Source organism: Aspergillus multicolor, assembly GCF_047715735.1.
Source record: "Aspergillus multicolor strain CBS 133.54 unplaced genomic scaffold BDW74scaffold_40, whole genome shotgun sequence".
Taxonomy (NCBI): Eukaryota; Fungi; Ascomycota; class Eurotiomycetes; order Eurotiales; family Aspergillaceae; genus Aspergillus; species Aspergillus multicolor.
The window spans coordinates 173,981-199,446 of record NW_027395991.1 but is presented as its reverse complement, the minus strand read 5'-3'; the positions used below and the strand labels follow the sequence as shown (position 1 = coordinate 199,446).

At 53.2% G+C, this 25,466-nt stretch overlaps 11 protein-coding genes across 11 annotated transcripts; 5 read left to right on the top strand and 6 right to left on the bottom strand.

Annotated features, from left to right (window-relative positions):
- The first annotated feature begins 586 nt into the window (after positions 1-586).
- On the top strand, positions 587-6,698 carry BDW74DRAFT_103209 (putative Rho guanyl nucleotide exchange factor). The gene is made up of 3 exons (XM_073721557.1): positions 587-5,214; positions 5,260-5,529; positions 5,576-6,698. The coding sequence occupies exons 1-3, from the start codon at positions 841-843 to the stop codon at positions 6,305-6,307; spliced, it is 5,376 nt and encodes a 1,791-aa protein (XP_073578957.1). The 5' UTR covers positions 587-840; the 3' UTR covers positions 6,308-6,698.
- Positions 6,409-7,070, top strand: BDW74DRAFT_103206 (uncharacterized protein). The gene has a single exon (XM_073721556.1). The coding sequence runs from the start codon at positions 6,510-6,512 to the stop codon at positions 6,978-6,980; it is 471 nt and encodes a 156-aa protein (XP_073578956.1). The 5' UTR covers positions 6,409-6,509; the 3' UTR covers positions 6,981-7,070.
- Positions 7,071-7,321: 251 nt separating this feature from the next.
- BDW74DRAFT_170988 (putative glutathione-dependent formaldehyde-activating enzyme) lies at positions 7,322-7,912 on the top strand (the record flags this gene model as incomplete). The annotated part of the gene is made up of 1 exon (XM_073727243.1): positions 7,322-7,912. The coding sequence occupies one exon, from the start codon at positions 7,322-7,324 to the stop codon at positions 7,910-7,912; it is 591 nt and encodes a 196-aa protein (XP_073578955.1).
- Positions 7,913-8,317: 405 nt separating this feature from the next.
- BDW74DRAFT_103181 (uncharacterized protein) lies at positions 8,318-10,050 on the bottom strand. The gene is made up of 2 exons (XM_073721555.1): positions 9,484-10,050; positions 8,318-9,410 (listed from the first exon to the last, which is right to left on the bottom strand). Exons 1-2 carry the CDS (start codon positions 9,785-9,787, stop codon positions 8,578-8,580), a joined length of 1,137 nt encoding a protein of 378 aa, XP_073578954.1. The 5' UTR covers positions 9,788-10,050; the 3' UTR covers positions 8,318-8,577.
- On the bottom strand, positions 9,893-12,196 carry BDW74DRAFT_103166 (putative amino acid transporter). The gene has a single exon (XM_073721554.1). It carries the CDS (start codon positions 12,048-12,050, stop codon positions 10,314-10,316), a length of 1,737 nt encoding a protein of 578 aa, XP_073578953.1. The 5' UTR covers positions 12,051-12,196; the 3' UTR covers positions 9,893-10,313.
- BDW74DRAFT_103165 (Zn(II)2Cys6 transcription factor domain-containing protein) lies at positions 12,197-14,277 on the bottom strand. Its single transcript, XM_073721553.1, has 4 exons — positions 13,940-14,277; positions 13,335-13,838; positions 13,153-13,287; positions 12,197-13,104 (listed from the first exon to the last, which is right to left on the bottom strand). Exons 1-4 carry the CDS (start codon positions 13,994-13,996, stop codon positions 12,343-12,345), a joined length of 1,458 nt encoding a protein of 485 aa, XP_073578952.1. The 5' UTR covers positions 13,997-14,277; the 3' UTR covers positions 12,197-12,342.
- A 282-nt stretch (positions 14,278-14,559) lies between these two features.
- Positions 14,560-15,304, bottom strand: BDW74DRAFT_182979 (uncharacterized protein; the record flags this gene model as incomplete). The annotated part of the gene is made up of 2 exons (XM_073730388.1): positions 14,560-15,192; positions 15,239-15,304. 2 exons carry the CDS (start codon positions 15,302-15,304, stop codon positions 14,560-14,562), a joined length of 699 nt encoding a protein of 232 aa, XP_073578951.1.
- A 150-nt stretch (positions 15,305-15,454) lies between these two features.
- BDW74DRAFT_162299 (uncharacterized protein) lies at positions 15,455-17,294 on the top strand. The gene is made up of 2 exons (XM_073725927.1): positions 15,455-16,049; positions 16,096-17,294. The coding sequence occupies exons 1-2, from the start codon at positions 15,943-15,945 to the stop codon at positions 17,030-17,032; spliced, it is 1,044 nt and encodes a 347-aa protein (XP_073578950.1). The 5' UTR covers positions 15,455-15,942; the 3' UTR covers positions 17,033-17,294.
- A 643-nt stretch (positions 17,295-17,937) lies between these two features.
- BDW74DRAFT_162298 (uncharacterized protein) lies at positions 17,938-19,736 on the bottom strand. Its single transcript, XM_073725926.1, has 5 exons — positions 19,437-19,736; positions 19,347-19,383; positions 19,234-19,301; positions 18,819-19,189; positions 17,938-18,764 (listed from the first exon to the last, which is right to left on the bottom strand). The coding sequence occupies exons 1-5, from the start codon at positions 19,581-19,583 to the stop codon at positions 18,329-18,331; spliced, it is 1,059 nt and encodes a 352-aa protein (XP_073578949.1). The 5' UTR covers positions 19,584-19,736; the 3' UTR covers positions 17,938-18,328.
- Positions 19,737-20,791: 1,055 nt separating this feature from the next.
- Positions 20,792-23,683, top strand: BDW74DRAFT_162297 (cytochrome P450). The gene is made up of 5 exons (XM_073725925.1): positions 20,792-21,519; positions 21,582-21,769; positions 21,817-21,941; positions 21,986-22,859; positions 22,906-23,683. The coding sequence occupies exons 1-5, from the start codon at positions 21,288-21,290 to the stop codon at positions 23,035-23,037; spliced, it is 1,551 nt and encodes a 516-aa protein (XP_073578948.1). The 5' UTR covers positions 20,792-21,287; the 3' UTR covers positions 23,038-23,683.
- Positions 23,684-23,961: 278 nt separating this feature from the next.
- Positions 23,962-25,333, bottom strand: BDW74DRAFT_182975 (uncharacterized protein; the record flags this gene model as incomplete). The annotated part of the gene is made up of 2 exons (XM_073730387.1): positions 23,962-24,485; positions 24,553-25,333. The coding sequence occupies 2 exons, from the start codon at positions 25,331-25,333 to the stop codon at positions 23,962-23,964; spliced, it is 1,305 nt and encodes a 434-aa protein (XP_073578947.1).
- Positions 25,334-25,466: the final 133 nt, after the last annotated feature.

The following is a 25,466-nucleotide window of genomic DNA, read 5'->3' as shown; positions in this document are numbered from 1 at the left end:
CGCAAATACATATCTACAGTCATGGATGTGTTGACTAAGATCAAAGTCGACATGGAGTTTAGCTGCGGCGTACAATGTCAGCAGACTAACCATCTTTTGTATCTAGAATTCGAGTCGGAGATGGTAGCGGCAACTTCTTTGTAGCGCACAATGAATCTTAAACACGCGTTGTTCCAGTCGAGTATTGTCTATTCGGAAGGTCGGGCTCGGGCACTACGGGATTGGCACCAGCCATAACAAGGCTTTGAGGTTAAAAACTTTAACGACAACGGCTTTCATGTTTCAGGATTTCAGCTGACCTGTGCTGAGCACTGCCGCGTACTGGCTGCCTCGATCGTGGGTAGCATAAGCGATGAGTGTTCCACAACCACCCATCAATTTGGTAGACTTCTCCGACTTGAAAAGATGGATTTTAAGCAGTTATAATAAGAAAAATAGTAAATGATAATATCGTGTACGGTGGTAGGAAGACAGGCCTCGACGTTGGGCGGGACCACGTGCGATGAGGCTGAATCGGCCCTTTGGCTTTGGACTCCGACCAACTCCACCCCATCCGTCTCTCTCTCTTTCCAACACCCACTCTCCAGGCACCCTTTGCTGCCCACGTCCTGTTTTGTCCTCGTCTTTATTTCTTTCTCGTTCATATTCATTCTATATTCTTGTCTTTCGCTTTAACGGCCTCTTTACCGGCTATTTCTTGTGCCGCCCGCCCCTCGAGTCATGACCCAACGCTTCCCCGACCGAGTCTCCAACAATTGACGGTCGGTCGCCTTTTCACCGCGCCTTCACCCTTCTCGCCTCCCCCAACCTCCTCCTCGACCTCGATGATTGCTCAACAGCATGGCGAACTATCACAATGGCAATCTTCCTTACGGGCAGCCGGGGAACCAGCAGTCCTATGATGCCTACAGCCCTCCGTCCACCAACCCGTCGCTCCGACGAATGCCAAGTTACAGCGCGGGGGACGACACGAGTCTCTTCGCTCCCCCGTCCACTCACTCGAGAGTCGCAGAAAACCACAGATATCCCAATCGTGCGAGCGTCGGTGAGCCTCCGTCATCCTACAATCAGCGCGACGAGTACGGCGATCCTCGATACGCTCATATCCCCCCGGCTACTTCGCCGCCTCGCGCCCGCGCCCAGTCCCAGTCCAGCTACCAATATCAGTATGGCTCATTAGGACCGATGTCGCCTACCCAGACCTCCTACAACCCCCAGCAATATGCTTTACCTCCTACCTCTTCACACCAACGTACCGGATACAGCCCGTTGTCATATTCCTCCTCGAATTCCTACGGTAATAGCAACAACAACACCTCGCCGACCCATCAGCCGTACAACCCGGCCGCTTATCAGGCGTCGAACATTGGCAATCTTGGGTCTCCTACAATACAGCGTCAGTCGAGCATGCTTTTCGCTCAAACGCCCCTCTCACCAAGCCCATTCGGATCATCGCACCCTTCGTTACCCCCTCCGCCTCCACCGCGTGGACCTGATCACCCATACGGAGGCCGTCCCTCACCACAATATCCGAGCACGTCGCCAGGAATCCAGTACGGGTTTCCACAGCACTCGTCTACCGCCTCAACATATAACAGTCTAACCTCTCCAACAACACCGAGCATGACCTACGCGCCCGGTGGTGGATCGCTTTCCGGCATAGCATCATATAACTCCCGTCCCTACGGCGGAGTTCCGATTCCATCACACTTCTCCCATCCTTCTAGTCTTCCGGACCCCAACCGGACGCCCTCGGTGGAGGAAGAGCCGCCCGAGCCTCCAGCGCATTTCTCGTCGGGGGATACCTACGACAAACAATACAATTCAGTACACCTCCCAGCTCGATCCCTTCCCACGCCCCCAGTCTACCAATCCCAGTCACCTATATCTCCTCGACGAACGGATACTTTGACTCGACATCCACAGGCACGCCCGCTTCCAGGGCCTCCAGTCGAATCAGAATATGGATATTCGAACGGCAGCGCACAACCTGCGGATCAAACTCTGGATTATGATGGCTTAGTTAGAGAAGTTGACGCGGCGATTCCGGACAAACAGTGGACCGGCTATCAGTCCGATAGGCCGCTCCACATTGACATAAATTCCCAGGACTCCGTCGACCGACTGAACTTATCGGGGTCTGCCCATCCATCTTCAGACTCAGTCCTGGCCCATCTTTCTCCCGACGAAAGGCACACCCACACTAATGGGAACATGGCCACAGGTACCGGGCAATATGTGAATTACGATGCATACAGCGATGATAGTGATGCCGAAGCGGAGGCGGGTTTGGCTATGCTGCGGATGGCCGATGAAGAGGATCGCGCGCAGGCAGAGCGGCAAGAGCGATCGCGGCGGGAGACCAATGCCTCACATACCAGTTCCTTGGTTAAACGACCATCGGTTACGGCTGCTTCGCCAGTTCAAACCACTCGTGCGGACTGGTATCCGGCTCACAGTGGAAATAGCTCCCTAAGGCATTCTCCGTACGATGACAGCGCTTTGGCTGCCAGCCCGTATGGCAATGAAGCGAGCTATATCAACCAACATCAAGTCGCGACTTCTGCATCCCGTCACGGCTCCAATGCATCACGCGAAGACCGTACGGAGCACTCCGATGAATATGATTATCCTCCCTTCGAAGACGACTATGCGTTCCATCCATTCCCTGAACTCCCATCGACTGCACGAGTTGATGCCGCAGGTACGGGCGGTTTGTCGGAACCAAGCGCGTATAATCGACGGATGAGTTTCGATTACGGCGATGAAACAGATGGCTCGTTATCGCACCGCAGGCAATCACATCATTCGGGCAGCGAAGGTTCTCTCCTTGGGGAAGAGCCTGGAGATCTCTTCTTCCACCCTGGAATGCGGCCCCTCCCTCCACCTCCAGAGGAACCTGCAGATAACGCGACATTAATACCACACTTGTTGCCGGCGGGCACGTATCGACAATTGGAGTCGGACTATTCGTCCTCCTACATGCCTGCCCCAACTCCAGATGCGTACGCAGTAGCAGCACCCAGCCCTACACAGTTCTCGCGGTCCACATCTTTGACGAGCCATCCAATTGCACCACGCGCTGACCCACCAATCAGATCCAAGACCGATGCTGACAAGGTGAAATACAGGCAGCAACAGGAGATGCTGCGGCAGGGTGGCTCCAAGTTTGATTCACCTCTGGACACAGTATCACCTGGCATTCCTCTTGATCTACCCATAATACCGGCTAGTCGTCGCAAGAAGTTCCATCCATCCAAGCTGTCGTCTGAAGACTTCCGACGCTGCGCGGAACCGTGGGCGCTCAGCTCCATATTGGCGTGGATTCGAGATCTGACAGAAGATGAGAATGACTTGAAAACACATGCCGTCATTGATGCTATCGTCGCCTTGTTCACCCACAAAGTTCCGACTATGAATATCGCCGACGCCGAGACCCTTGCTGCGCGTGTCGTTGAGAACATGTTTAACCAGGGAGCCCTCATCAAGGATGAGGAATGGGTCAAATTTGGCAACGGAATGATGTCCGGTGTGCTATTCCAGATTACCGGTACTGGCTGCTACTCTCCCTTATTACATGAGGAGGAGAAGGACGCGGAGGTTGTCGGACGCTGCTACTCGCATCACTGTATGCGGACACTCAAGAAAGTCAATCTGAGGACACAGGGTATGGAGCCGCAGAAGAAGGCGGAAGACTGGGTGACGTTCTACAAGGTTTCGAAAGACATGTTGGAGAACCACCCCAAGAAGGAAATCGACCGACAGAATAATTTGCACGAGATCGTTACTACTGAAGACTCTTTCATAGGGCAACTCGATGTTCTCCGAGAACTTTATCGCGACCGACTGGCGACGGCTGAACCTTCGATCATCCCACCCAAACGCGCAAACAAGTTTCTGCACGACGTTTTTGGCAAGGTAGACGCGGTTAAGCAGGTCAACGAGGAATATCTCCTTGCGCAGTTGAAGTATCGGCAAAAAGAACAGGGTCCGTGGATTGTTGGGTTTAGTGACATTTTCCGAGAATGGATTCGCAAGGCGAAGGCCGTTTACACCAGCTACGCCGAGACGTTCCCCCACGCAAATTACCTTATTCGAAAAGAGGCTGAGAGGAATGTCATCTTCCGCCAGTTTCTTAGCACAGCTCGGGACCACAAGCTGTCCAACCGTTTGAGTTGGGATACTTTCCTAAAAGCTCCCATAACCCGAATTCAGCGATACACGCTCCTTCTGTCGACGGTACATCGCAACATGCCAAAGGACTCTGAGGAAAAGGCCAACCTGGCCCAGGCTATCGAGGAGATCAAGGTCGTCGCATTGGAGTGCGACAACAAAGTTGGCGAAATGAGCAAGAAGGTCGACCTGAGAGAGCTGGCTTCCAAGCTTCAACTCCGTCCAGAAATGAAGAAGCGCGTGGAACTGAACCTGGACTTTTTGGGTCGCGAGGTTGTCTACCGTGGTGACTTACAACGACCAGGCTCCCGAACACGGTTTTTGGTCGATACTCATGCCATTCTCTTCGACCATTTCCTCGTCCTGGCGAAACTATCCATCACTAGAGATCCCGCCAAGCCAATCAAATACGAAGTATACGACGTATCGAAATTGCCCATTCCGATGGATCTATTGGTACTTGAAAGCACCCAAGACGATCCAGTCGTGAAATCCGCCGTCAGAGGAGTGGTGGCCGCAGGTCAATCCCCCCAGCCTGGCGTTGTAGCTCATGCTGGCAATGCCGATAGGGGTCTAGTTCCTGCCACCGTACTCGAAAACTCTAAAGATGACAAGGTCTTGTATCCTTTCAGGGTCAAGCATCTTGGTATGAACGAGATTTATATTCTATACGCACCTTCGGCGCAGAACAGAAAAGACTGGTGTGATAGGATTACCGAAGCGAAGACCAAGCATGCCGCGTCATTATATGCTCAGAATGCCGAGCCTTTCCGTCTTCGCGTTCTGGCCGATACTGCCTTTGCCAGCAACGACGCTTCTCCGCCGACGCACAGTGCTATCATCAAGGGGACGCCTCTGCATCGCGCGGTCAAGGAAGTTGAAAAGCAGTACCCTGCATCGGCTCGACCAAACCCCATTTGTCGGGCAGCGGTTCACTGTGCTACTGTGTTTGAGCAACCCCCTGGACGTAAGATGTGTGCAATCGGAACTGACTACGGGGTTTACCTTTCCGAGTACAATGATCCCCGGGGCTGGTCTAGAGTAAGTCTTTTTATCTCTCTCTTTCGAACCCTGCTGACGATATAGGCAATTGCTATGGCCCGTGTGACGCAAATCGCGGTTTTTGAGGAGTTTAACCTTTTCCTTTTGATCGCCGACAAGTCATTGATTGCTTACCACCTTGACGTCGTCTGCCCAACAAGCGGCGTGCCTACTTCCGCATCCAACGACTCAGCACGACGAGCACCGCAGAAACTGTCTGGCAATCGAGAAGTGGGCTTCTTTGCGGCCGGACACATGAAAGACCGTACGCTGGTCATGTACAAGAAGCGTGACGGTCTATCATCAACGTTCAAGGTTGGTTAGGTGTAGTTTTTAAGTGAATCCAACTAACATGCAATAGATTTTGGAACCCGTTCTGCAAAAGTCGGCAACCAGTAAAGGCCGATTCTTCAGCTCCCGCCGATCCAACACCGAGTTCTTCCGCGAATACGACGAGTTCTACATTCCCGCCGAGAGCTACGGGATTAACTTGTTCCACTCGTCGCTCGCGATTTCGACCCAGAAGGGGATGGAGATTCTCACCCTTGATAAGAAACAGACTTGGTCTGTTCCTGAATTCCGCACCGAAGCTCAGGAGGCGCAGGCGCATCTTAGTGAAATTGGCCGACGCATCGCCGGTCTTCGACCCCTGGGCATGTTCCGCCTCAGTGACGCAGAGTTCCTGGTCACCTACAACGAGTGTGCGGTGTACGTTAACCAGCACGGCGACGTCTCTCGCAGTGTTGTGCTAGAGTTTGTCGGTCGCGCTCACTCGGCCTGTCTCTACGGCAAGTTCCTGATTCTCTTCAATGAGGACTTTGTCGAGGTCCGCAACGCCATGAACGGTCGGCTGCGGCAGGTCATTCCAGGCCATAATGTCGTCTGCCTCGACGATGGCAGTCGTCTTCCTGGCTCTGGAGTGAACAGTATACCCACCAGCTCGGGTGATACCGTCAACCTATCGAGCGGCTCCTCCAACGGAGCTTCCTTGGCCAGCCAAGGCCGTACAGTCAAGATCTGCATGCAGCATCCTGACTACGCACGTAATCTGGTTGTCCTTGAGCTCATTGAAAACGAGGGCTCCAAAGATTAATATCTTAGTTTGGCCCCAAGTCCTTCTATTGCCCCTAAACTCTCTCTTCATCTGCCACCCTCTAATTCCGGATTATCATGATCACGAATTTCTGCCCAACAATGAGACACCATATCATGCATTTCCTGCCTTTCCTTTTGGACATCTATACCCATTTTGTTTACGCTGTTGGCGGCTGGATGATTACCATGTTAACGTTTGTATGAAGTGCTTCTCTGTGCCGCATGGCTCGCACATATATGTATATAGTGTCCTAAGCAAGAGCTTCTTTCTGGCTACGCGCAAATTCCGCCTCTTGAGTTGTTCTGAACGGTTTGCTGACCCCTCCTCTGCCAAGCCCCGGCATACGGTGGGAGGCGTAAGCGCTTCTTTATCCTTGAGGTCTACGCAGCCATTTCAGATAAAAATATTCCATGTTTCCCTGGGTTTGATGCCTCCTGATCGGAACGACAAAAGTACTCCGTCCCCACCATCACCTGTCCGCCCGGGCCTCGCATTTCTTCTCCCAATTGAGCAGCCCTTTGCATGCGCCCAGATCCGAGGTGGGCCGGATCGGCTCAGGGTCGGGAAGCCTCCCGATCTCCCCCGCCGCAGCCGTCTCCAGCGGAGCAGCAAACATGGGACCGGAGTCTCACAGTCAACCCGTCTCAACTTGCTCGGAGTCTCCAGCTAATGACTGGCATTGATGTCGAAGTCCATCGCTCGAATGGCATCGGCGCAGCCTTCCCCTCGTGAGGGGTTCCCGCTCCTTCGGCCATTCGTGATAGAGTGATGCGTGCAGATGAGGGGTCTCCTTCCTCCCCTCCTCCCCTCTTGTGATTTGGAGGAAGTTGGAGACACAGAATTAATCCGATGCACTCCGGGGCCAAAGAGGGGCTATATATACTGCTTCCTTTCCACAAGGTACTTGATCTAGGCCTTACCTCTGAACCAAAACTCTCATATACTCTCCTCAACCCACCAATCAGATCAATCACAAAAACAACCTACCCTACCTACATACCTACCATCAAAATGTCCACCCCCTCCCTGCACCCCCTCCTCGACAACGGCATCACACAAGGAAAGCCCAACTTCCCCGGCGGAAAACTCCACTGCCACTGCGCCACCAACCGCATCGAAATAACCCTAACCTCCGACGTCCTGCACAACCACGCCTGCGGGTGCAGCAAGTGCTGGAAACCGGCGGGGTCGCTCTTCTCCGTCGTGGGCGTCGTCCCGTCCTCCGCTCTCTCCATCACAGCAAATGAATCCAAACTACACATAATCGACAAAACCGCCCCGATCCAGCGATACGCATGCAAGGAGTGCGGGGTTCACCTCTTCGGGCGGATCGAAGTCGACCACCCATTCAAGGGTCTGGACTTCGTGCACGTTGAGCTGTCTGAGGGGAAAGGGAAGGAGGGGTGGCAGGGGGTGCAGTTTGCGGGGTTTGTGAGTAGTCTTATTGGACAGGGGCTGGATCCGGAACTTGTTCCTGGGGTTAGGGAGAGGCTTAAGGGTTTGGGGATCGAGAGTTATGATGCGTTGAGTCCGGCGCTGATGGATGCGATTGCGACGTGGAATGCGAAGAAGGAGGGGGTTGTGTTTCGGTCGTCGCTTTGAGGGTTGGATGTAGATAGTATGGTATGGTAGTTATGGAAAATGGGAAATCTTCTTAGAACGGTGTATTCTGGACTATTCAGATGTAGAGAAAGACTGGCAGCTCAGTAGGCTCTGCTTTGTTTGGTGGACAGGTAGGGTTACCGTCTACTTCATGTCTCCCGTCTCGTGGCGGACAGCTCTTTTACCCTAGAAGAACAGTCGAAGGCTAGATGTCATGCCCTAGAAGACCTAACCAGACTATCAACCATTCCCTTTCTGACACAATCTGAGCCAATCGGCATCGCCGAGGCCAGGTAAGCTGAGACCAAGTAACCAGTTGCATATGCGCCGAGGGCTTATGCTGCATAGCAAGGATAAGACCAGGACGCCTATATGATGAGAGTGGGATTTTCTAACGGGTATCAGGATGTAGATGCACATTTTACAACAGAGTGTGGACATAAGGTAGGATATTTCAATTAGATAATGCAAAAAGAACAAAAGCAATACACTGTGCAATGAGCTGCTCGCAATGCTATGTTATGCTATGCAATCCCTCAACAAAACAATAAGACAACACCACAAACGAAACAAGACACTATACAGAATCCAAAGAGCGCCCCATAAATGTATGGACAGCTACCACCGCACAGGTTCCAGCCACTACTCTGTACGTCAACGGAACTTCACGCTCGGTCTTGTCGGGAGTTTGGCGTAGCCCCTTCCACCTCCGGCTCCGTCTCAGTCTCAGCCTCAGTCTCAGTTTGTACCACCGGCTGCGTCGGCGTCTGCGTCTGCGCCGCCGTACTTCCCCTCCGAACCTCCGAGTCAGGAATCTGCCATTGAACCTCCACCCACTGCACCTGCGTCGGCGGCGGCGAAACCACACCCGCTCCCTGAGTCTGAGTCTGGGGCACCGGTACAACCTGCGGCACAAAAAACCCACTCTGATTCGGCGTCCCGCGATCACTATAGCTCGGTATCGGCCCATAGCGATGATGGAGACCCAGTCCCATAGCGCGAGCGGCGCTCATATCGCCGGCGTTCGGTCCAAGGGTTCGTGCTTCGGTATCTCGTAGCTGTCGCCGGCGTCTCTCCCAGATTGCCCAGAGGACGAAGCAGATTGTTGCTAGACCCAGCGGGATTCCGAGGCCCAGGGCTATGACGAGGGGAGTTGTTATTCGTGAGGGGGTTTGTTTTTCGTCGTGGGAGGATGAATGGGAGGTGTCTTCGCCTTCTTCTTCCTCTTCGGCTTCCGGGTCGACTTCGTCTTCGTCTTTGCCATTACCCTCGGTATCGGAGTGTGGTGTTGAGGGTGAAGTTGAAGTTGGTGAGGTTGATGATAGTCCCGCGGCGTTTGGAATCGCTGTTCCAGCGGGTATCGTGAACGGGTCGCCGAACTCGCAAGATACCTCATCGTCGTCGTCACCTTGTATCCGTACAGAGCCACAGCAGTATTCCGACTTGTCTTCATGGCCAGCGTTCACGATAGTCACGGTGGTGTTGCGATTATACCCCGCTAAAGAGACAGTCGTTAGCAATCAGCCATCCGTACGATTGACAGGGGAGCTGGAGATATGAAAACAACGTACAACAAGGCGCATAACACCCTTCGCCCCACTCTTCATCCGTACAGCTTCCTCGCGATAGAACCGATCCTCGATCCCCTTGTTGTTGGCAGAGCCCATTGGACATACAGATATCATCGTGGTGGCAGCAGTTGACAGTCTCACCGGTCCCGCAGGGGATGTAATCTGATGCCTCAGATCCATCAAGGTTGTAGCATGTACCCGATATTGTCGATGTCTCATTCGTGCTAGACGCTGTCGCAGAGCTCTCAACTAAAACAAACACAACGGATGCCGACGCCGCCACAAGAAAAGGCGTATACAACATCGTGAACAATTAACAAAAAAACAAGCCGCTATGATGATGCCACAGGAGAAGTAGAATACTACAGGTAAAGTATCTTTATACCACCGCAGCATAAGCAGCTGAAACGCAAATCATCCTTCGCTCGAATCGGGACGGGATCGGCCAAAAGGCGCAGCCTCAAGTTCACCCTGCAGATCGCGAACGAATCGCAGCGCGCTGGTATATTAATAGTTCGTGTCGCGCAGGCTAGGGCTGACGGCGGTGTTGCATTGGGTTCGGGGCTATGGTACGGTGGTACTGGGTACTCGGGGGTCGAGATGCATAAGGCGTCAGCGTGGCACGGCTCACGACTCGGCGTCTAGAACGCGTCGACTCCCTAAATCTAAGGCCGATAGGACGAGGGCTGAGTAACGTGACGAATCGCTGTCTATAAGTAGGGTGTCTCAGTGCAGTCATGTTCAAAATTGCTTTTTGTGCGTAGCTATCCTAATGGTTCGTTATGGTTCGTTATTCTCCGATGTTACTTTGCGTCTACCAAGCCTTGTCATCATGAGTCGGCCACCCAGCTGGAGACCGTCGCTGCGGTGGTGTAAACCATGAAGATGAATCCCAAGACCATCATGGCTACATCACCGCGCTTAGCCCATGCAGAGTCGGCGACACCCTTCCAATGCAGGTACGCCGGGTAGATGTACACAAGCGGCACGCATGCAAAGGATCCAATGAGCGAGACGAACTTGTCTAGATCGCCTGCTCCGAGGGCTGCGATTACGCCACATGCCAGGACGGCTACTGTTCGGAAGGAATTCTTCTTCCACTTGATTCCGGGATCCCGCTTGCCGGACGCCGATCCGAACAGGTTCCCTTCGATAATGCGAACTGGCGGGAACAGTTGAATCGGAGTTCCCACCAGAATTGCGATGGAATAAAGGAATTGAACCGTATTAACCAGTCGGCTGTTCTGAGGAAGGTTGCTGATGATTTCAGTTTTCGTCTCCGCACCAAAAGTGGCATACGAGAGCGCTCCGACGCCGGTGAAGAGAACGGTGATGATGAACATGACGGTGTAGAGCAATCGATCAAAGCATTGAGGCTTCTTCATGGAAGACTGGATAGGAAGAATCAAGCCAATGCCCTCAAACGTGAAGATGCACGATCCGATAGTCAGGGTAAAGGTGTCAGAGTTGAACAAGTCCACATTCGGTGCCATGCCCCGGCTTGCCAGACTGGCAATGTCGTAGCAGTATATGTACCCAAGACCGAAGAGAATAAAGGCATCAGCAATCAGGGCGATCGGCCCCAGCTTGGAGATATTCCGAATCATGGTCAAGGGAGTGAGCACAACCAGCTGGATTAGGATCAAGCGGAGGGTCGACAGCGACTGGATCGTCTCAGGCACCACGGCCAAGAAGAACGCTCGCAGGTTTTCAGCCGTGAAGATGAGGCAGGCACAGACAAATCCGATCTGAGAAATGGCTACCGAAGCCAAGATCAGCGATCGAATCCTGGGCCCGGCAATCTGCTCGCCAAGATCGCCATAGCCTCCACCATAACGCCGCCGACATTCTAGCAACAGATGAAAGCATAGCGTCGAAATCAAGGAGACCGTCACCAGGGTGAGCGACGAAAACAAAATACCTCCGTTGCGGAACGCTTTTGGCAAGAAAATAATTCCGGTGCCAATAAACGCCTTGAGCAGAGTGAAGAAGGTCTTCGTGTTTGAGGCATCACCCGGCCGGTTGGACCGCGAGCGCTTATGCTTGCGGCCCCCAAGCAACGGTCTCCGCTCCCCTGCCTCCTCTGTGTCCTCCTCCTCTTGTTCGGTCTCGTCCTCCGATTCCTCCAGATCCTCGCCCGCGAAATTGCCGTACATATCTAGGTATTCGAGGAACGAACGATGAAGGACGGGGTGGTCGTAACCCTGCTGATGACGAATAAAGTTTCGACGAAAGGCACCTGGTTCGAGAGTCGCTCCGCCTTCCTCGACGAGATCGTGTTCGCAGGGTATTGCGGAGAAGGTCGCGGCTCGTTTGTCCATGCGTGCTCGCTTCGTTTTGGCGTCGAGGCGGTAGAGGTCGCGGTGCATGTCTCCTCCTTGAAGACGAAGCGAGGATTGAGGCTCAGAGGGATCGGTCGAGTTCGAAGCAGCGCCATCGCCGTTGTCGGGAAGGATGGCTTCCTCGTGGAGAGAAGCGGTGAATTGGGGATCGAGGTGCTGCGAGAGAATAGCCTGGTCCCGCTGGGACGAGCCATTGTGCGACGAGCTCAGTGAGGGTTCTGCCATGATTGATGGGGGTAGATCGTGTTATCCGAGTTGGATGTGGACAAAGGAAGGAGAAAAAGCCACGAAGAGCAGAGGATGGCAGTGGGAAGATGACATGAGAACGAGGGCGAGTGTTAACTGGGAAGAGGCGAGTTCCACGGTTCAGCGCATCGTCGCATCATTGGCTCCATCCGGTCTGTCACATGACTTGGCATTCTGCACCTGCACTCAGGCAAGAACAAGCTGGAAGTTTCTTTAATGTATATTTACTGGCCAAACTCGCTATCATTCCATCATAACGTCGTACAGAACCTCAACGAACCAGGGGTATCTCATATTCAGGGGCCGTCGGCGCTTCCAGCAGCAAGGGGTCGTACAAGGCATGCTCCTCGGTCTCCGCCACCTCCGGCCACTCACGACAGCCAAAGGGATCCAAGAGGTCGAAGTTCTCTCTCTCCCCCAACTTCGTCAAGTCCGGCAGGTTGAAGTCACTGCGGTAGTCGTCAAACCAGGACTGTAGCAGGGTGAGCAAGGACGGGTTCTGGACCGTCATCATTGCTGCAATCAGCCCCACAGTGACATACCCCGCGCCAAACGGTCGATATTGAATCGCATTCTCGGCGATGCTGATCAGCTCAAAGGCGAGGTGGTTGGCGTCCGCCGCTGTCTCGGGGTCTATTGCTCGCATGACGACAAGCGCGTAGTGCATGTATAAGGCGATGGTGATGGCAAGACCGTAGAATCGTTGAGTGAGGGCATGGAGCCACGTTGGAGGAAGTCCGTACGGATTCGCTGGGCTTTTCTCGCCAGGATTCTCGATCAAGTCGAGTTCGGTGCGGAAGACGTCGCAGATCTTCCGAGTCTTGGTGTACAGACTTCTCATCTCAGCCTGCAGGATCAACAACCCAGCCAGACCATCTGGATTGGTCTTGACTCGACCCAAGATATCCCGGACTTGCGAGAGGTTCAGAAGCATGTCGCCTTCAGGAGTATTTGCGTCTAGCTCGCTCACCACCAGCTCCTTCCATTCCTCTTGTGTCAACTCGATGCGCGGATTGAACAGTCCTTCAAACAACTGATGACCTTAGTCTGGATATGGGTTAAGCTCAGGAGATGTGCCTACCACTGGTCCTCGCAAAGACATCATAAGTATCTGCTCAAATGGATCTCGAGGAGCGAAACTTCTTCGAGCCTTGAGTATCTTCGCCGCTCCTTCGGCATGGCCAGTCCATCTCCAGTCGGCAGGGCCCAAGATATGCTGGTGAGGTCAGCGATAAGTAAGACGAAGCATTCCGTGGCAGTCACCTGAACAAGTAACATCACATTTACCGCACAAAGAGTCTCCGTTGTACTGGCTGTTCGAGGGTTGTCTATGCACCTAGTCAACGCCCCCAAAGCTCGCGAATACTTGGTGAGCGAGGTGACAGTGATTTCCTTGCGAGACGAAAAGGTCTGATGTGCTGTTACTAGAGCGTCGATGGCTGCGTCCAGCGCCTCGTTTATGCCCAAGCGTCGAGGGACGAGGGCTAGATAGCCACCAAACGACCAAGCCAGATTATATTTCAGGCTTGTCTGCGGTTTGACAGCTGCTATGAGACGCTGACCTAGGAGAGCAGCGTTATTTGTCGGATTGACTGAAACCCGACGAATGACATCCTTTCGCTCTACCGGGTTCGTCTGGCTCTTCGTAGCTCGCTTTCTGGCGATAGCGGGGCCTTCCTCCATGAACTTGTAGCGCTTCTCGCCAGCACCGACACATTCAATGCCCCGGCGTGCACATCGCGTGCAGGCAGGCTTCGCTTCATCGCACTGGAGGGTGTTAGCTCAAGGTCTATGATCAAGAAGAGTCTAGACACTCTTATCCACTTAGGGAGGGTCGGGCCATCCGCTGTGGGGTCGTCGCTACCCACCTTCTTCTTGGACTTGCGGCAGTTGTTGCAACCTCTTCCGGACGGTACACCTGGCATGGTGATAAAGAATGGGTTATTTCGTGAGTCTCAACCGATATCATGAAGATGGTGAAAGGTAAAGGAGGCTGTGAGATGGAGGTCTCGACTGTCGCCATGACGGGCCGCCAGTGGGGGCTTGGCGAGGCGCAGCGGCTGATCAGAGCCTCTCACTGGGAGGCCTGACCATATCATTTGCCATTCTGACGAATAAGCTCATCAGAGACATCTCACTGGTTGAATCAATGCGGCTGTACCTGGGCATCTATATCCTGGCTGTTTGCCCTGATGCCCTGCTCCAGTCTTGCTTTTTCCTCGCTTATCGCTGTCGTGACTACCGTCAGGTATGTCCAGACTGGCGAGCGGTTTCACGTTTGAAAATTTGGTGTTTCACAGAAAGGACCATAATTCGCTAACAACTGTCTAGTTTCGTACTACCACAATCAGTCCCCAGGAGATTTAATTATGCTATACAGAATGCGCACCAATGTCCAACACAACGCCCCATATCCCGCCGATCCCGAACCACATTCAACAGCAGACAATCGTATCGCCACTGTGCCCATTGCCCCCAGTGAGTCCGGCTACGATGCCCCAGGCCCACCCGCAGCTTCTTCCAGCTGTAGGTTCGTCGAATGAACCAAAGCCACCGCCGTGACCACAATCTCCTCCATCACTCGCCCACTGCTAACGCTGGGGCCGAAAAGGTCCAGTCGGCCGGCCTTTCGCCGTGACCACGAGGGATGGGGGTTGAACTGCGCCAGGGTAATGGCGTTCCCATCCCGGAGCTCAAAGTCAACCACCTTCATGCTCCGGCTCTTCCACGTCAAGGGTGCATTTTGCAGCGATGGAGACCCGTACTTCGCCTCCTTGCGCAGCCTCGTCGTAATATGCATAGTGACACTGTGTCCATGCATGTTGACACTGATGCTTGAGTTCGGAGCTTGGACGTTGGCCGTCGCGAGCGCAGTCCGTGATTGCCCTGCGAAGAATTTCATCTGCGAAGTCCGCCTCGTCAGATCGGCGGTGTATAGCACTGCACCGCCTGGTCCACCCTCGGTGATCGAGATGGCCTTTTGTGCGCATCCGGTCAAGTCGATGTGGATGGACCGGGAGGGCGTCCTGGTATGGTACGACTGAGGAGGATAGGGGTCTTGAGTCATGTCCTGGAGGTTGGCGTACGGTGCTACAGGAGCTTGACCTGAGGAATATGACTGCTATATGACTTAGAACCTGCTGTTGTCTGCTTGAAACGGGACTTACCGCGTCTTTTTGCGCGGCCGTCATTGCACCCAGGAAGGGAATGAGAGAAGGAGAGTTGTCAGCCATGGTATCAGATATCCTGACTCTTGTCTGCTTCTCTCTATTCTTCTCCTGCGCGTTTCTTTGCTCTTATATTCAACACGTCTACATACAAATTCTAGATATACTCCGTCCTCACAGAGGAAAGCTGTCTTATTGGCCGATCTATACTAAGCCACTAGTCCAAATGAGGAGCCATTTGGCGCCGGCTCACGTGACTGAGGCAGTAAAATGTTGATGCCTCAATCTGCAGGCACCATGTCTCTCACCCTCACCAAGCGGACATGCCCGGTGCCAGCGCCGTGGTGAGGCCACTTGAAAGTCGGCACATGTCGCTCGATTAGGAAAGGATCTGGTTTCAGTCACGTTTGCCCTCTCCCAGCTGCGCCCTGCTTGATGTCGGACGAACACGACCGTCCTGGTGCGATCGGGCGCCAGATCGGCCCCCGTCAGCACCTTGGGCGAGCCGCCAGCGATGACTCCGCCGACCTGGATGCTTGGCCCTGCTGCCTCTAACTCCTTCTGTCGCCATGTGCCGCCGCATGGCACAGACGCAGGGCTGAAGATGACGATGAGAATGCGACCAGCGCATATAATAGGTCTCGACCCCAGAATCAAGTGCTCCTCAGGCAAGACACGCTTACATCCTCTTGAATCTGGCCAAAATGGACCCTGAAACAGGCATCTACGAGTACAGGGCGAGCCATGTGCTCCCGATTGTCTTTGCCTGTGTGCTAAGTTTATCCTTGGCAACGCACATCTACCAGAACTTGTCAGTATCCCTGCCTACTCTAGTATAGCCATACTAACATCCACAGCCACTATCGCTTCTGGAGAATCACCTTCTGGATGTTCTGGGGCTCCCTCCTCTACACAACCGGCTGGATCCTGCGCACGATCTCCAGCTACAACCCCGAGCATGTAAACCTCTACATCGCCGCAACGGTCTTCATCTACGCCGCACCCCCCGTCTTCTCCGCCTCAGCCTACAACATCCTCGGCCGCATAACGCACTACACCCCCATGTTCGCCTGGCTGAACCCCAACCGCACGGTGTTCTTCTTCGTGTACATCGGCGCCCTCGTCGAAGGCCTCACCGCAGCCGGCGGCGCGCGCATCGCAACCGGCGCCACAGAAACAGATAAGTACCGCAGCGGCGCAACCCTGATCGCCGTCTCCGTGATCCTGCAATGCATCGTGGAAATTGGTCTGGTCTCCATAATCGCAACCCTGCACCGGAAATGCAGTCGCGCGAACATGCTCCCACGTAATCTGCGCTCGCTCTTCTACACCCTCTACGGAACCTCAACGATCGTCCTCTGCCGCTGCATCTACCGCGCCGTCGAAGCCCTCTACACCCTCGACCCCCCCGGCATCGCATGCAGCTCAACATGCACATACTTCCAGCGACAAGAATGGCTGCTGTACGCCTTCGACGCTGCACCAATGGTCCTCTTCACCTTCTGGATCAACATCCTGCACCCGGGTCGATTCCTCCCGCGCGACAAAAAGCGGTATCTGGATTTCGATGGCGTTACGGAGCGCATGGGGCCTGGGTGGCTGGACTCGCGCTCGAAATTCGAGACGTTCGTCGATCCGCTGGATTTGTCGGGGATGATGAAGAAGAGTAAACATCATGCGCGGTATTGGGAGGAGCGCGCGAGGTGGCCGGTTTGCGGGGATGCGTTTGCGATGGGCACGGCGTCCAATGTTGCTGGGAGGGAGGGGCAGTTGAAACCTGAGGAGGCCGTCTAAGGATGCGTGCTAACGAGATCCCTGGATGATGTGTTGATGATGGTGATGGATATATAGACTTTGCTTCGTTGGTTGATGTTCCTTGCGTTCGGCATTCAGAATTTTCTTTTTCTGCCCATCTTTCTTAGCGACGTTCATACCCAGCGTTCCTGTTTATGTTCTGCTTACCATGTTCGCTGAGATACTCATGATAATGATCATCCTAGACGATGCAATGTACATTAACAACACGAGAACAAAAATCCATTCCTTACTCCTCTTACCTTTCCACTCCAGGCATAACCTGTTCTCGCACGGTCCGAGGTACTCACTTCGTATCTAATCGTTCGATGCTTCAGCCAACCTTCTCAATTCAAGTACCCGACCTAGCCCTTCTAGTTGCGTCTCACTTCATTTCAGGTTCCATCTCCGTTCTCTCCTCCTCACACCTATCACTTCATCTTCAACTCCATCTCCGGAGTTCGAACTTCCCGCCCACCTGCATCGGACTTTGGGACATCACCGGAGAAACCCAATCAAGCAGACCAGGGTCCTGACAGGGATACCGTGGTTGGCATAGGCGCTCGAGCCCCCTGTGCGCAATATTTAAGAGCGACCCTTCTCCTTCGAATTGAAGTTCTGCATTTATTCCCTCCCGACCTTTCAACTTTTTGACTCGCCCGACTTCTCGACTCGGCGTTGCTGGACTGTCGACACCGTGGACCAGTTGACAGACTAAGGCCCGTACGGCGCTTGATAATGTTGGCTGAGGGTTAAAGTGCCCGAGCACAAATTCTATCTTACAGAGTGTTGAGACGCCCAAGAACTGCGCATTGGAAAGGGCTTGGGTGCGCTGCACCATCGAGATGCCGCGTCGGCGTCGACGAACCACTATAATCTTGTTAGAACGGAACGAAGCACGACTATAAGTACCATATAATAGTTCATGAACCGGAACTGTGAAATATGGGAGCCCCGACCGACAATGCGAATCAAGGCTTTATTATGGACAATCTATATGATGATGGTCTAAAATATATACTTGTGCTCCAAGTGAACGAGACGAGGTGTTCGTCTATAGCGCGAAACAACAAAAGAAATGAAGCAAATGAGAGACCCGAGATGAAACGACTGAAGAGATGATGAAACCAAAGCAAAGAAGGGTATCCGACGCCATGCCCATGTACCGATGGACCCATGTATCCAGTTTAACCGAAATAACTAACCCTTTATTTAACCCGCGCATACCCAGCAAGAGCGATATTTTTGTGAAGGATTGCTGTATCTAAGCAGTCTGACAGTAAAGCAGGATCAACTCTAATCCTGCCTCACCTCAATCTCAGTATGAGCATAAATCTTCCCCTCGGGCACGAAGATCCTCTCCTCGCTTGTCCGATCGATCGCGCTATGGATATCTGTACCCATAACAGCATGGTCATGATCATGATTCCGACTGCGAAGTGCATGCATATTGACACTCTGGTTCCGAGACGGGTCGCGGACTTTCGAGAAGCCTGACCCCGAGCGGGCACCGTAGGGATAGTTGTATGCTTTGTTGGAGGAATACTCGCCGATAAGGCGGGGAAGGAAACGCGAGGCGATGGCTTTGAAAGAAGGGATCGAGGCGGCGAGGATACCGATGTTGATTTCGATGGCGGACCAGTACATCGCGCCGCTGATGGCCCAGGTTGCGTCCGGGGAGGTGAGCATGGCGGGAATGTACGTTATGCGAATGATAGACGAGACGCACGCGCTGCGATATTTGTTAGTTTTCTTCTTCCATATACGATGGGATAGGGAAATGTACAAGAGTCCAAGACAGAGGATGAAAATGAGGGCGATCTTCTGCTTGCGCGGCATCTGGAGTTTGAAGATAACGCGAACCGGAAGTGTATAAGTCAAGAGATCAGTGAGGATGTTGAGCGCCGCGTTGGCGAGGTAGAAGACGTTGATGTTCACGCAGGTGCCTTGGATCGAAGTGTCCCAAGCCTTTGCGACGGGTCTGCATTGGAAGGCTGCTGTAAGCACATTCGCCGTGGCCTGGCATAGGATGATGGTGAACATGATGTAGGACATGCGGCGGAGGAATTTGTCTCCTAGTCGGGTGTAGAACCAGCAGACGGAGGTCTTGACGAAGCCGAGGCAGGCGAGGTAGAACATGGAGCTTAGCCAGACGTTCTGTTCGGTTAGTATGAGTTATCGATGACTTGAGGGAAACATACGAATGAATATGTAACCATCTCGCTGTCCGCGACATCCTCGCGGTGTTTACCGAGGCCATGGTTGACAGCTGCGCCTATTAGCATGGCACCGGTTATTGTATAAAGCAACTCACCAACGACAGTCACCGCGGAGAAGGCCCATGAGAAGCCCTAACAGGTTTGGTAAGTTGAGATTCGTCTAGGGTCGAGAGGGGGTATCGTACGCATGCGAAGATGATAAGACCGTCATCGACGCCAAATTTCTTCAGGACGTAAAGCCGAGCAAAGAGGCGCAAAAGGAGGACAAAAACGGTGATTACGGCGAACGCCACAGCAATACCAGTCACCGTTGGGCCTTGGGATCTGGCCATGATGGGAGAACAATAAAAGGAGTGACAATGCTGGGCAGGCTTTGCGACACCGGCGAAAGAGTAATTCTTCAAGCGAGAGTAGTCAAGCCCGCCCTAAGAATAGGTCGACAGTCTGCCCAGGCTGGGAATAAGGTACGTATAAAGTTTGCGAACAGTCGGGGAGTGAAGAAACCTTGAGGAAAGGAGCGTCACCGACCCAGACCCCTAGCAGCCTGGGCACTTCACATAGCCTGCAACAGCCGTCTCATCATGTTTGCCTCTTTGGCACTTGGCCGTTGAACCTGTCCGTTCTGGCCTCTGTCCGGGGTGCCCGGCTTGAATCGACGATGAGATTGGGGCATCAGGTCCAGTGGAGAAGCGCAGAGTGCTAGGACCAGACTAGACAAGACAATGGCCGCCACAGATCACACCAAATGGAGATACATCGGAAGGAGCGACCAGTGACCGTTAAGCAAAGAGGAAAATATAACGAATCAGTTCTGTCAATCTGGAGGTGGAACAGCGGTTGCCGATGGGAGTGGCCGAACCGGTTGGAGGCGAGATGAAGGGGCCTGAAGCCTAGCACAACGTGGATGGGATCGGCATTGATACGTCGCAAAATGGCACAGAGTTTGCCCGGAAATAAAACCCATCGCTAGGGCTTAGGGGCTGTTATTGGCAGGGCAGCGATGTCGGACGTGAGCTGTAAACTGACTGGCTGCATATATCGAGTGTCTTCTGCATGCACATGTGAGATCCAACGTCGAGAGGCTGTCAATCTTTAGCAAAACCTTGTTAGAAACAGAAACGAGAAATGTTAATGATCGGCTGTCAATATTGAGCATCTCCAACTGGGGCTGCCTGATCGAGTAAGAGCTCTGACCTCAACGGAGGAGTTGACTTCAGAGGGACAGTGCTCCGCAGCTCTCCAGGCTGTATCTGGCCGTCAGGGGGGCAGAAAGTCAGGTAACCGAGCTGTCAGCGCGCGAGTCGTGACAGGAAAGGACATGGTCTGCAGTGGAGCTGCGTGTTGACAGGACCCCCACCGGCAAAAGTACCAAGGCGCGTGCCTCGGGAGGAGAGCTCCACAGGACCACATGCATAGTACTTTGGATGAGGCCAAGAGAAGTGCATTAGGCTGCAGCCAAAGGACGTGGTGAGATGCTTAAAAGCGTCGGGAGGTATCAATATTGTCTGGCGAGAAAAGAAGCTTTTCTGACGTGCAAGGATGTCGCTAGTCGTTACCAGGGCACCGGTATTTGGTAGACTGCTGACGAGCTTAACCTTGAGCCTAGCAACACTCCGGTCGCGAAGGAAGAGTCTCTTCAACTCGAACTTGGTCTGGCCGCTGTCAATGCGAAACAAAAGTCCCACAGTGCCCACTATGCCGCGGCCACCGGCTGGCCCGTCTTCCGCGGCCAACGGCTCGCAAGGACGATCACCACTGGATGGACGCAAGTGGACCTTGTCTTCGCTTACCATTTGCTCGCGCAATTGTCAAATGTCTTGGCCCATGTAGCTAATTGAGACCATCATGATTGGAGTGTGGCTCCGTGGAGCTGCCGTTGCGGATGGAGAGGGAGATTGTGAAGGGAAAGGAGGCGAGTGGCCAGTTCGGGCAGGGCATATCAAATCTCGAGTTGCAGCTGTGGGAGCAAAGTTGATACATCTTTTTCCCCCATGGTTCATCTCGCCGTTTGAGGTTGACCACTATATCGAGGCATCATGGGACTCGGAGAACAGTTTCTCGCGCAGCTGACGCTGGCCAATGTCGTGCTAGGATGCGTCGCTTATGTCGCCCTGAAATTCACCTATCAAATTGTTTATTACCGCTTCTTCCACCCGCTTTCTGTCTTCCCTGGCCCGTTCTGGGGTTCCGTCACGCGCCTCTGGATCGCATGGCACAACTTGAACGAGACGGAGCTGCCGACTGTCTATGATCTGACCAAAAAATATGGTGCGCCCAGTTGCTCTCCTCTCCGACAACACCTGTTGCTAATCCCCGTCTTTGTGCTGTAGGACCCGTCGTTCGAGTGACCCCTACCCTGCTCCTTGTCAGCGATCCCACGAAGCTTCCCGAAATCTACCACCGCAATGCCGACAAGACCGGTCACTACATCACCGGCTCGTTCGGCGAGACCGAGTCGCTGTTCAACATGAGATCGCACAAGACGCACGCTGCTTTCCGCAAGCACGCCGCTGGACCGGTAAGACAACCGAGCTAGAGCAAAGGGCCCAAGCTGAGACCAAGCAGTACAGTTTCTCTAGCGTCAAGCGCATGGAGCCTTTGCTTGACGTCCGCATTCGCGACTGGTGTAGCAAGCTGGGCGAGAAATACGTCAGTACGGGCGAAGTTTTCGACTTCTCGTGGTGGGCAGTGTAAGGTTCCCACTCCTAGTGCCTGGACGATACTGACCGTATAGATACATGGCATACGACATCATCAGCGAGGTCGGTTTCGGCGTGCCCTTCGGTTTCGTCGAAAAAGGCGAAGATGTCGGCGGTCTCATTCAGGGATTCCATGATGGTCTGCCAGCGTTTGGTCTTCTTGCCCGACTGCACCCATTTACCAGCTGGATCAAGACGACCTTCCTAAAGAAGTACCTCGTCGCGAAGCCCGAGGATGACTCTGGTATTGGTGTTCTCATGCGCTTTCGCGATGGCCTCATCGAACAACGCCTGAAGGACTTGGAATCAACCAACGACGTCGGTCGCATCGACCTGCTGCAGACATTCCTGGAAGCCCGCACCGAGGATGGCCAACCGTTGACTATGGACTACATCAAAGCCGAGATTCTTCTTGTCCTCCTGGCTGGAGCTGATACCACCGGAACCGTCTTCCAGGCCATGATCTACTATCTGCTCACCCACCAGGGCGTATACGAGCGAATGATGGAGGAAGTCGACGCCGCTGTTCGAAATGGATTGATCAACGACGAGATGCCCCAGTATGCCGAGATCCAAGAGAACCTCCCATTCTTTGTCGCGTGCGTCAGAGAAACCCTTCGAATGTGCCCTCCTGCCCCGAACATCTTCCCCCGCTATGTCTCCGAGCCAGGATTGAACCTGTTTGGAAAATTTGCACCAGCCGGAACCGAAATCACAGGAAACCCCTGGATCATGCACCGCGACCAGGAGATCTTCGGCAAGGACGCGGAGGAGTTCAATCCGGACCGATGGATGAACGCCGAGCGAGCCAAGATCATGAACAAGTACCTGTTCACGTTCGGGTACGGAGCTAGAGTATGTCTCGGAAGGGATATTGCGATGATGGAGCTGTTCAAGGGACCACTTCAGGTATGAGCACTGCTCCGCAATGCTGGGTCAAGACTAACCAATCCAGTTCTTCCGCCACTATAAGCCGCACCCGGTGCAAGGAAAGCCGGAGGCCAAGTTCGTGGTCAAGGGAGGCGTCGGATACTGGCGCGACATGTGGGTGACGATCGAGAAGCGGCCGCTCGTCAAGGCTGCGTAGTAGTGTATATATAATGTAATGTCCGAAGGTTCCAAATAGAGAGGATGGCCGTCCGATGAGATCACCCCGCGGCGTTAAGTCGCCAAGGAGCGTCGCGTGCAAAACACACCCACTACGCTTTTGTTCGGGCCGTCAATGGCGGACATCCCCCTGCCAAATATGAAATGGAGATCAGACACAGCGATGAAGGAATTTGAGACGCGTTGAGCGACTTCACTCAGCCATCCGAGGGGGAAAGGAAGAGTTTGTAGGAGGTGGGTGAGAATTGTTGTGGAGAGACCTAGGTACCTAGAGGGTCGCGGTTGCCTTATTTGTGGGCGAGGTCCTTTCCGGCTCGGCCAGCTCGAGTTCAATGGCTACCGGGTCACGTCTTACTAAACTCTATATACAAAGCCCTGTTGAAGATTTCTCGATACAGCAGACGGGAGGAATAAGCAGTAGCAACGGTGATACTCTGTCCGCGAGTTGGTAGAATCTTGTTGGAGGTCAAATAAAAGTTGCACGGTAACAGGGCAGGTGCCTAGCGGGTTAGCATACTGCAAGCTTCAATCTCAGCATGACAGCTGGTTGCTCGTGATGTGATGTGATGTGATGGTTGTACTGAGACACGCCAGTAGTCGGAGTCCACAATGAATGCGACGTATAGTTGAACAATGCTATAGAGACTATTGTCTGTAGCAATGATTTATGAGAGGGAAATCGTTTGAATTAGGCTGCCTAGAAACTGTAAAATATGCCTGCTGTAAATAGATGATGGGCAAGGTCATAGGAGCTATAGGTATAAAGTGAAAATTTCCAACTAGATAAATGGCCCGATGAAATCTCCTGCATCGAATATACCCAAGAGAGGACGCCCATCCCCATGAGTCACGATGGATGCAGTTCTTCAGCCGCCAGTATCTGCACTTCAGCGTCCGGTGTCGCCTAAGAAACACAATTGAGATCCCCTGGAGGCCGCAAAGCCGTCTCATCCACGCAGACAACGGCCTTAGACCATACCTTGTAGGTGTCATAATGCTCCCCTTCCTCATCACCCCATGCCAAGATCAACGGCTGCGTAAGTATCCCAAGTGATGAAGTTTCCAGCTTATTATCGTCGTCAAGAAGGTGGAGCGGGTGAGGAGACACGACCGTTTCCGGTGCACTGTAGGTCTTCAAACTGTCCAAGCTCCCAACGGTTATGTAGATGCGCTGTGTCCACAGGCGGAATGCAAGCTCTCCCGCAGCATAGACAAGGCTGCGCAATTCATCAGCCCGTCTGTCGCTATGCGCCTGAGTGGATGGCGGCTTCAGAAGGATGCGAATAGGCCCATTAAGAATCTGTTTGGCCAAGCTGGCAGCGAAGTTTTGCAGTCCGGTATCAACATGCGGGGCCGTGATTTGATCTCCTCTGCCATTATTGAGCATCAACAGCATATGAGACCGCCACTCCTGGCTACCTGGTCCGTCTATCACGGGTTAGTCACGAAAGGTAGTAGGGTACGCTAACTATCATACGCCACAAGGTTTACTCACCACAACCTGTGAGAATCTTGTACAGGATATCCATTTTTCCATGACCTGGCAAGTTCGCACAGTGCCCCGAATCAGGGAAGATGAAGAATGGGGTTGTAAAAGCTCGCTCAAATATAGCTTTTGCAAGAGTAGCCTGCGAAAGCATGTATGGGAGTTTCTTCTTCAGCACTGGAAAGTGGCACTGAAGTTTAGACCAGTCTTCCTGGATACAGTATCCCTCCAGCCCGGATATGACTTGGTTAATGTCATCGTCAGAAGTCAGATTCAGTGCAGTGATGTCGTCCAAGGCGTAAGTCCGAGCCCATCTGCGCAGCCTCTCTTCCAATGTCAAAAGCTTGTCACACACGTCCCTATCTTCCATTGGGATTGGTCTGCCTGATTCAAGAGAGCGTAAAACAGTCGCCTGTGCAGCCCGGACGTTATCTTGCAGTTCATCATTCTCAGACCAGGCTTTATGGAGGCGATAGCGCAAGTCCGATTTTTCTTGCTGCAACCTTGCGATTAACGTATTCTTTGCTCTATTGATTTCTTCCGATTCCCCCTGGTCGGCCTCCAGATCAGAAATACCAACTTCAGCGTCATAGAGATATCCTTTAAGGAAGTCTCGCTCCTGGCGGATTACCTTCCGGCTCTTTGCTAGTCGTCGATTCCGAGCGAGTGCATGCTTGAGCTGTTTATGAAGGGCGGCGCTTGGGCGGCGCACACCCAAGCGGTTGGTAAAAGGAGGCCAGAATCCGTTGCTGACATGGGACATAGGTGCAGGCTGTGTACGAGCCGTCATGATATCGTCCTCCGGCTGGGAATTTTCCGGCTCTTCCAGCTCTTTTGATCTCCAGCCTATCTTCTGAGCAAATGAAGTCTGTAGAATCTGTTGTGAGTATCAACCAGGAGGTGCCGGATAAGAAGAGCAACTT

What these genes read in the sequence shown, in the direction of transcription:
- BDW74DRAFT_103166 (XM_073721554.1), bottom strand. Translation starts at nt 12,050, where the DNA reads ATGGCAGAACCCTCACTGAGCTCGTCGCACAATGGCTCGTCCCAGCGG.
- BDW74DRAFT_103206 (XM_073721556.1), top strand. Translation starts at nt 6,510, where the DNA reads ATGAAGTGCTTCTCTGTGCCGCATGGCTCGCACATATATGTATATAGT.
- BDW74DRAFT_103209 (XM_073721557.1), top strand. Translation starts at nt 841, where the DNA reads ATGGCGAACTATCACAATGGCAATCTTCCTTACGGGCAGCCGGGGAAC. An exon ending in ATCCCCGGGGCTGGTCTAGA is followed by an intron (nt 5,215 to 5,259) that starts GTAAGTCTTTTT and finishes CTGACGATATAG; the next exon opens with GCAATTGCTATGGCCCGTGT. An exon ending in GTCTATCATCAACGTTCAAG is followed by an intron (nt 5,530 to 5,575) that starts GTTGGTTAGGTG and finishes AACATGCAATAG; the next exon opens with ATTTTGGAACCCGTTCTGCA.
- BDW74DRAFT_103165 (XM_073721553.1), bottom strand. Translation starts at nt 13,996, where the DNA reads ATGCCAGGTGTACCGTCCGGAAGAGGTTGCAACAACTGCCGCAAGTCC. An exon ending in GCCGCAAGTCCAAGAAGAAG is followed by an intron (nt 13,839 to 13,939) that starts GTGGGTAGCGAC and finishes AACACCCTCCAG; the next exon opens with TGCGATGAAGCGAAGCCTGC. An exon ending in TGTCTTTGCGAGGACCAGTG is followed by an intron (nt 13,105 to 13,152) that starts GTAGGCACATCT and finishes TAAGGTCATCAG; the next exon opens with TTGTTTGAAGGACTGTTCAA.
- BDW74DRAFT_103181 (XM_073721555.1), bottom strand. Translation starts at nt 9,787, where the DNA reads ATGTTGTATACGCCTTTTCTTGTGGCGGCGTCGGCATCCGTTGTGTTT. An exon ending in AGGGTGTTATGCGCCTTGTT is followed by an intron (nt 9,411 to 9,483) that starts GTACGTTGTTTT and finishes CTGTCTCTTTAG; the next exon opens with CGGGGTATAATCGCAACACC.
- BDW74DRAFT_162299 (XM_073725927.1), top strand. Translation starts at nt 15,943, where the DNA reads ATGGACCCTGAAACAGGCATCTACGAGTACAGGGCGAGCCATGTGCTC. An exon ending in ACGCACATCTACCAGAACTT is followed by an intron (nt 16,050 to 16,095) that starts GTCAGTATCCCT and finishes TAACATCCACAG; the next exon opens with CCACTATCGCTTCTGGAGAA.
- BDW74DRAFT_162298 (XM_073725926.1), bottom strand. Translation starts at nt 19,583, where the DNA reads ATGGCCAGATCCCAAGGCCCAACGGTGACTGGTATTGCTGTGGCGTTC. An exon ending in CTCCGCGGTGACTGTCGTTG is followed by an intron (nt 19,302 to 19,346) that starts GTGAGTTGCTTT and finishes TAATAGGCGCAG; the next exon opens with CTGTCAACCATGGCCTCGGT. An exon ending in AGATGGTTACATATTCATTC is followed by an intron (nt 19,190 to 19,233) that starts GTATGTTTCCCT and finishes CTAACCGAACAG; the next exon opens with AACGTCTGGCTAAGCTCCAT.
- BDW74DRAFT_162297 (XM_073725925.1), top strand. Translation starts at nt 21,288, where the DNA reads ATGGGACTCGGAGAACAGTTTCTCGCGCAGCTGACGCTGGCCAATGTC. An exon ending in TGATCTGACCAAAAAATATG is followed by an intron (nt 21,520 to 21,581) that starts GTGCGCCCAGTT and finishes TTTGTGCTGTAG; the next exon opens with GACCCGTCGTTCGAGTGACC. An exon ending in GCAAGCACGCCGCTGGACCG is followed by an intron (nt 21,770 to 21,816) that starts GTAAGACAACCG and finishes GAGACCAAGCAG; the next exon opens with TACAGTTTCTCTAGCGTCAA.